Below are 8,502 nucleotides of genomic sequence, written 5' to 3' on the forward strand. Positions count from 1 at the left end.
ATAGTTACGCCATTGAAATTCTGATAATCACCCAAGAATGGACCGACCCTAGTGCATCTCTGCCGGGTCTGTTTCTCTAAAAGGTGAAGCAGTTAAAATACGCTGCCACTTTCAAACCAAAAAGTCAAGGCATTGTTCAGAGATCAAATCCTTGGAAACCTGCCTAGGCAATGATTCTTGGAATTTATTTTTAAACATTATACTGTCTGAAAAGCATGTGGTTAAATATGACATACTTCAGAAGTGTTGTAATTCACTCTGGAATCAATGGATCTTAAAGAGGTGGGGAGCAAGTCTACTGCCTTCTCATGGAAGCCATCAGTACAAAAATCAATGCTAAAATAGACAAAAGACAAAATTGGAGCTCAAGTTCTCATTGTAAAAAGTGAAAAACAAATACAACCCAAACGAGTTGTTCTCCAAGGGAGTCCCTTTCAGAGTTGGCATCACAAACCCTAGCTCTGGGGTCGGCTCAAAGTGCTGCACCTCAATATCGAAGGAAGGTCAGTGGCCAAGAGGGATGTCCTCCTCCAGCTGGCTGTAGCACACAAAGCACTCATCATCTTGCTTCAGGAAACATCCTCCATCATTGATTCTCAACTTGTGCCATTATGTCTCACCTCCATCATAGAGAATATGGGATAGCATTCTACATCAGGGAAGGTATTCCAGCAACTCCAGTCTAATCATCAGGTCCAAATGATGTCACTGAATGGTAGGCTATATAAAAGTGAAATACGTGACTCTTACCAATGTCTACAAATCTTCAACTGCCAACTGGCAAACTCCTATGTTACCCATTTTTTAAGGATCTTCTGTCCATTGTGGTACTTTTAATTCACGTCATTCCCACTGGGGATACACAGATGAGGATATGGATGGTGTGAGGCTAGAGTGGGAATCAATGGTTGATATGCAGCTTTTATATGATCCTAAGCTGTCACCCACTCTCCATAGCAAACAACGAACCTCAGATTCTTCCCTGAGCTCACTTTAAAACAAACAAACAAACAAACAAACAGCTGGTCAGTACTCTCCGGTGGCCACAGAGCATAAAATGTTTGATATGCTTCCTCAAACCCAGCATCAGCCTAATCACAACAAGCACACAAATTCCCACAAGTGGCATTTGGAAACCTCAGTGGAATTTCCAGAAAGCAGCCTGGGATCTGTTCCAATCTGAGTTCAAGCTCTCTGAGTCTTTACACCACATCCAGTCATTGGAATAACATCAGTGCAGTCTCCCAAGTTTCTATGATAAAATTCTGGCCACTGCAAAGAAATATATACCCCTCCACTCCCCCCTAGGATTTTGTCAACAATTCATTCCTGGATGGTCGTCTCATGCAACCAGACTATATCAGGAATTTAAATCCACTAAGAACGAACAGGTTTGTGACAAAAAGCAGAGACCTTCTTTACCTTCTAGCTTAAACAAGACAAAAACGATGGAAAGAAACTATCTCCAAATTGAACTTCACACTTTCCAGTTGCAAAGTCTAGCAAACTATTAAGAGATTGAGTGGAGCTTCTAGGCTGGTCAAGAAGGAATACCTAGCCACAGCAAACTCCACCACATCCCAGCTGGTAGCCAATGGCAGAGCTCCTAATCAAGACAAAGCTTTCAGTCACACAGTTAAAATGATGGTTCCTGAGAAATGGCAGGTTCAGGGAGTGGATATGAACCCGATGACGCCTTTTACTCATCAAGAGCTCAACCTGGCTATACATCAACTGCGGCCTAATAGGGCTCCTAGTCTAGATACCATTCACAGTGAGTTTGTTTCTCAGTTTTGGTCAATCAGCAAAAACTGGCTGCTTCGAATTCTGAATTGTACTGAGAATTGCAGTATTCCAAAAGCCTGGTGCAGAGCAGAAGTCGTAGCTGTTCCCAAGCCAGGAAAACCATTGACAGTCCCAGAGAGCTACTGACCGATTTCTCTGCTGTGCGTTAACTACAAGCCAATGAAGAGATTAATCCTGATGTGGATAATGAGGTAGTCACTTCTCAGCTGCCTTGCCTTCAGGCTAGATTCAGGAGGGGACGATGCATCCAAGATCAGGAACTTCGTCTGACTCAAAATATAGAAAATGCATGAGAGTCTGGAAAGAAAGTCTGTGCAGTCCCTACTGATCTGACAGCAGCCTATGACACTGTGTGGCATGTTAACTTGCAGCATCTTAACACTCAGCCTATTTCTTGTAGGCTAATGATGCAGTTCATCTGAGAAATGGTTCCCAGCTGAAACTTCCTCCTGTAAATTGGGGAGAAAAATCAGTCACCTTAAATGTCTCCATAATGGCCTTCCACAAGAGTTAGTTTTGGCTCTCATTTTGTCCAAGATATACACATCCAACCTCCCTGGAACACAGGCCGAGAAGTATATGTAATGGTGAGAACATCCGTATTGCTGACACTGGAAATTATTTCCGTGGGATCAAAGGGAATCTCAGCCAAAGTGGATATTCTGACAATTTACTTCCAGCAATGGAGACTAATCCTAGTGAAAATAAGACAGTGGCAATTACTTTCCATCTAAACAATCATCTTGCCAATTGACCGATCTCAATCTGTGTCCACGGATGACTGCTGACATTCCATCCAGTTGTCACATATTTGGGAGTAAAACTCGACCATAGCCTGGCATACTAGTCCCACTTGGAACACCCACAAATGAAGATTTCTTCCCATACCGCCTTGATATGAAAACTATCAGAAGCCTCCTGGAGAGGAGACCCTTCAGTCCTTCATTCATCTGTATTGGCCTCTGTGCTTGCTCCTACTCAATGCTGCTCTGCAGTTTGGAGGCACAGGTGTCACACTCATATTGTTGACACTGAACTGAATTCAGCCACTCATTATTAGTAGCTGTTTGAATTATAGACCAATTTCCAGTCTGTATGTGCTAGCACACATAGCTCTGCCTGATCTTTGACGAGTTGGCCTTTCCGTTAAGTCTACCTACCTGGACATCCAGGTAGGTAGACTTGAAACCAACCCATTACATCTCCAGTTGACTGATGCCCCATTCTCAGACAGAAAAAAACACAGCACCAACTCAAAGGTCTGCTAGTATTCTGGGAAGGAATCACACCCCTGTGTGACACCACAGCTGATCACTACCGCCCCTTTGCTGTGGCAGCACATGCATCCTTGGATAAGAGTGCTACTGGCCCTTTACCGTGCTTGAATGATCAGCGCTTCCAGAAAGCTGAAAACGACGTCCTTACAGAGTAGAAGCATCAGCAAAAAAGAGAGTCTAAAACAGTAAATAAATTTAGGAGTCCATCGCCGCACCTGCCTCCTTGTCTACTTGATCTTAGATCCTGGACCAGCTCAACGCTACTCTGTGGATTGTCCAGAGTTGCTGCAACTATGCTCTGGTTTAGCCTGGTTTCCTCCTCACGTTGTGACTGGGAAAGTATTGCAGTCAATAACTCACGTAGTGAAGGGTACACATTTGTAGGTCTGTCAAAGTATAAGCGGCTCCATACTAGACTATTTTATGTTTTGAGGGGACGTTTTACTAGGAAAAGCAACAATAGGGTATAAGAAGTAACAGAAGACATTCTGAGACATTCTTACAATCACCTGTTACTTGCTTTTCCTGGCACAATTCCTTTTTGCCCCCAGAACACAAAGTATATCAATGACTCGTAATATGCATCACCACTTACCTCTGTATTTGGCCCAGAGAGCAGTGAACTCATAAATTCTAAACCTCATTCTCACAATGACACTTTTTGTGACCTTGGGCAAGTCACTTTTTCCGCCTGTAAAATGGGGATGACAACACTTACTTAAATCACAGGAGGACTTCTGAGGAGACTAGTAAATATAATATTAGTTATTATTTGTAAAGCAAAGTATCTAACAAACAAACAAATAATAGAATTTTTGCTATAAGAACTCACTAGTGATGCAGACTGAACTTCCTTCTCATGGCCCCTCCAAGTCAGGGTTAAGTCATGCTTGAAAGACAGCATAGGGAAACTTGCCCTACTAGTCATTGTGCAGTGCCTACTCTCCGAACAGATAGAAGATTAATCTTCAGGGCTATCAAACCAGCATTTTTCACAACACTGAATTCACTTAATGAAAAAGACGTACACTGACTAAGAAATTAAAGCATTTGACTATATTCTAGGATGATTCAAGTTTAGTTCTACTCCATAAAAACATAAAATGGCATCACGAAGTCTCACATGTATTGTTTATCAACAATTTCTGGATTGAATTTACTTATTCACTAGGAACAATATTTTTTTCTAACTGCTTGCCCTGCAAGTGGGCCCTGGGATCTAAAAGTTAAATTAAAAAGGTTGTATTGGCATAACTAAGAACACAATTTGACTGTTGTGACATTGGTAAACCAGGTGCCAGCTCTTGCCATGGCTGTAGGTGTCAGCTGAGCACTGACAAATTCATAGCTGGAAAACAGACCAGCTCACTTGTATGTTAATATTATTTGAGACAGATGATGAGCTTGTAAGGATGTGTTTAGACTCTATAAAATGGTTGTAAAGTTGCTGCATGCATTAACCTTACTTCTTTTGTCTGTATCCCATGCTATAAGGCAATGTGTAAGTTTTGCTTTATAATTGTAAAAATGTCTGCTCTGAGCTTGTGAACCTAGGCAGGAAAAGTGGTTCCCCCATCCATCCAGAAGAACTATCAAGATTAAATGGGCCATCCAACACAAAGGCTCATTTAATGGCCTTCTTACACCCATGAAGGTGCTACATGCCAGAAAGCACATCCTATCAGCTTGAATTCTGGAACAGATAAGCTGACATGAAGATTTTTCATCTCTTTGCTGTTTGGTCTCTTTCAAGGGATGGAGCTAAGAAACAAAACACAGAGACCCCATGGTCAACCTGGGTTAGCCCTAAAAAGACAGTGCTTTTAGAACCCTAGACCGAACTCATTTGCATATATATACCACCTACTTTAATCTGTAGGTAACTCCCTTGTTTCTTTTTCCTAGTTAATAAATCCTTAATTAGTTTATTATAGGATTAGCTACCAGCTTTGTGTCTGATGTGAGATCTAAGGTACAAAATGATCTGGGATAAATGACTGGTCTCTTGGGACTGGGAGTAATCTGAATATTTTTGATTTTCAGTGTAAGTGACCATTTATCACTAAGCCCAGCTTGCCCGAGTGGCAAGATAGACTGGAGTGCCCAAGAGGACTGTCTGTGACTCCATGGTAAGGCTGTTACAGTGATCCAGGAGTTAATATTTGTTACTGGGTTGGTGAAATTTAATTACATAATATGCCACCAGTTTGGGGTCTCTGCCCTGCTTTTGACAGTCTGCCCTGAGGTTGGCACTCATGGTCATGAACCACTCCCAAGAGTATGACAGCCCTGCAGTTGGAAGTTTTAATAACAGTATTGATACATGAGCCAGAATGCAGTTCACTCTCTCTTAGCCCTAAAGAACCAAAAAAGCTAACTGGAGTGAGGAGTGCTGAAAAATTATTTTTGTCAGTGAATTCAGCAGATATGACCCTAACACACTGATATAATGTGTATGACCATGTCTGTCTCTAATGTTTGGCCCAGTAACTGTACAGCCCGCTATTTAACTGACAGCTAAATTAGTTCTCTTTTAGCTCAAGCAGTCTATGCTTCTGCCCTGGGGTCACCAATGAAAATAGCATCACTATATACATGGCCCCAGTTCATTACACACACACAGCAGAAATCTGTTGAGTGATGTTGTTTTGGCAGTCACTATACTGAACATACATGCCCTAATAACTTAAACTTTAAAGTTTCTTTTGTTCCCATCGATATTATTCTAAATCAATTTTGCTTGCATGGAAATGAGAAGAACCTGAAATCCGTTTATCAATTGGCTCCAGCTTTTTGATTTGTTACCTCTCTCTTCTATCCTCAGTTCCTGCCAGGTACGCCTGCATTGTCTGATCGACCTTCTTCTGTACAATACTGTGAAGCCTTCTGCGTTCATTGTGATTCTCCCACTGACTGACCTGCAGACCTCTGTTGTGAACCTTTGTGAAAGCCAAGTATTCAAGACGTTCTTTTTCTTTACGTCTGCACTCCAAGACGAAACATTCAGACTTATCAGGTTTAGGAAACTTGGCTCTCTGTAAAAGAAAACGTCTTTAACAATGAAAACAAGACCAATGGCTCTCTTTTAATTTATCGTCTCAAGCAGGTAATGACCAATCATAGAGCAGGTATTAATAGGAGTTCAAAGTAATGTTAAATGTAAAATTCAAAAACTACACTTTTCAGTAAATACAAGCCACCATTCTAGGAAGGACTAGATAGCTCAGGGGGTAGGCAATAGGATTAGGATCCATTCACCTCTACATCACAGAGACCATAGTTTACTGTGCTGACTAAAAATGACTCACTCCTTGGGCTCTGTCCACATTACAGCCTATGTCGTCATAACTTATGTCACTCAGGGTTGTAAATAACCACCCCATGAGCGACATAAATTACACCAACATAAGCGCTTGTGTGTATGGTACTACAGCTTCTCCCACTGACGTAGCTTCTGCTGCTCACAGATGTGAATTTTTTATGCAGATGGGAGAGCTCTCTCCCATCGGCATAGAACATCTTCACCAGATGTGCTGCAGCAGCGCAGCTGTATCGGTTCTGCTGCTCCACTGCAGTGCTGTACGTATAAACATGGCCTCACTTGTACTCTACTTATCTACTTTACTTTTTGGTATGCATCCATTTGTGTCCCTTGCCATATACTCAGACTGTAAGCTCCTTGGAGCAGGGACCTTCCTTTATCGATCTGTGCTGGGGTCCTGGTCCAGGACTAGGGCTCCTAGTCGCTATGGTAATTCAAATGAATAATAATAATGATAATAAGTTGCTCTCATCTGACAGCATGGTTGTGTCCAGTTACCCACAGCACCATAAACACTGCAAAGCCTTGCGGGCAGCCCTGATATTTCAGGCCAGGGAGTAGAGTCCCGCTGCCCTTCGCTGTAACGCAGAGGGGAGGCTGAATTGTCCCTGCCCCACACTGACCTGGCTGCGCTGCCATGTCCCACCCCGCAGCGGAAACATCACATGCTCTGGGGTCCTGCTGCCCCGGGGGTGCTGAGAGCCATTGAACCAAACTGCAAACCCTGGATATGATGGAAACCACTGCAAGCCCGGGGTGCAGCAGCACCCGCCACACCCCTAGTTCCCGCACCTATGGCACCCGCGCCCCACACCGTACCTCTGCGCCTGCGCCCACTCCCGCCCCACCTCCCACCGAACCGCAGCACCTGCGTCCACTCCCGTGCCCCGGCCCTCCGTCTGCGCCTCAGCCCAAGCGTCTCACCAGCGCCACTGAGTGCGGGGTGGGTCCCGTCACCTCCCGGGGGCGCTGGCTCCACGGGCCCAGCATCGCTCCCCCGGCCGCCGCCGCTGGAACCGCGGGGAAACTGCCCGGCAGCCGCCGACACTTCCGGGACGCGCGACCCGTTGCTATGACAATTGGCGGAGCACAGCGGAAGTGACCTCAGGAGTGAGCGCTCTGTGAGGCGCCCCTAAGGACGAAGCGACAGCAAGCAGGCGGCGCATGCGCACAAGTGGGCGGCCAGAAGGTTAGGTATGTGGGGGAACACAAATGCAGCAGTAAGCATGCGCATAATGACGTTGTGGATCGTGATGGAAGCCCAGGCCTGGCGTGGTTGCTAGGTGCCCGCAGTCAGGGCTAAGGGAAGCAGAGGGCGGGGCTAGTGCGTGGCTACCACTGTCAGAGCAGGGCCTTCTCCAGGGAGGGCAGCCTGAGTCTCCTTCCACACGGAAAAGCTTCAGGCCAGGCTGCCACCGTATGCCAGGGGGTCGGCTCCACACCCTGCAGCAGCCTGATTCACTGCCCGTCTGTCGGGCCACTGAGCCCTGGCTCCTGTCACACCCAGCATGTTCCCACCTGCCAGGGCCGGCTCCAGGGGTTTTGCCGCCCCAAGTAACAAAAAAAAAAAAAAAGAAGAAGCCGCGATCGCGATCTGAGGCGGCAATTCGGCGGGAGGTCCTTCGCTCCGAGCGGGAGTGAGGGACCGTCCGCCGAATTGCCGCCGAATAGCTGAACGTGCCACCCCTCTCCAGAGTGGCCGCCCCAAGCACCGGCTTGGCAAGCTGGTGCCTGGAGCCGGCCCTGCCACCTGCACACACAGCACTGCTCCTCAGCACGGGGTCTGCTATCCCCATCAGCACACACAGCACCACCACAGAGCCCTGCTGCTACCATTCACCCACCAGCCAACACTAGGGTTACCATATTTTAAGCCTCCAAAAGGAGGACACTCCACGGGGCCCCAGCCCCGCCCCCAACTCCGCCCCTTCCCCAAAGTCCCCGCCCCAACTCCGCCCCCTCCCTTGCTTCCCGCGAATATTTGATTCGCGGGAAGCCTGAAGCAGGTAAGGAGGGTGTGGGGGGAGGAGACACGGCCCAGTCTGGCCCCCCCACGCCCCCGGCGTCTCCAGCCTGGGTCAGCCCGCCCAGCACTGC

The 8,502-nt window shown here is 46.3% G+C and overlaps 1 protein-coding gene across 3 annotated transcripts in view; it reads right to left on the reverse strand.

The window, feature by feature from the left end:
* Positions 1-7,435, reverse strand: part of CFAP53 (cilia and flagella associated protein 53) — a 29,794-nt gene extending 22,359 nt beyond the window's left edge. Inside the window, exons 1-2 of one of the 3 annotated variants that reach the window (XM_034774397.1) lie at positions 7,330-7,435; positions 5,889-6,118 (exon numbers count right to left, since the gene is read on the reverse strand). In XM_034774397.1, the coding sequence (XP_034630288.1) occupies positions 5,889-6,118; positions 7,330-7,395 (296 nt within the window). In that variant the 5' untranslated portion in view covers positions 7,396-7,435. Of the gene's footprint in view, positions 1-5,888; positions 6,119-7,028; positions 7,145-7,329 lie in introns of those variants that run through there. The other 2 variants (XM_034774398.1, XM_034774399.1) reach the window with 2 other exon arrangements.
* Between the last annotated feature and the right edge of the window lie 1,067 nt (positions 7,436-8,502).

The sequence above is a fragment of the Trachemys scripta genome, chromosome 6 (genome assembly GCF_013100865.1).
Source record: "Trachemys scripta elegans isolate TJP31775 chromosome 6, CAS_Tse_1.0, whole genome shotgun sequence".
In the NCBI taxonomy this organism is placed as follows: domain Eukaryota; kingdom Metazoa; phylum Chordata; order Testudines; family Emydidae; genus Trachemys; species Trachemys scripta.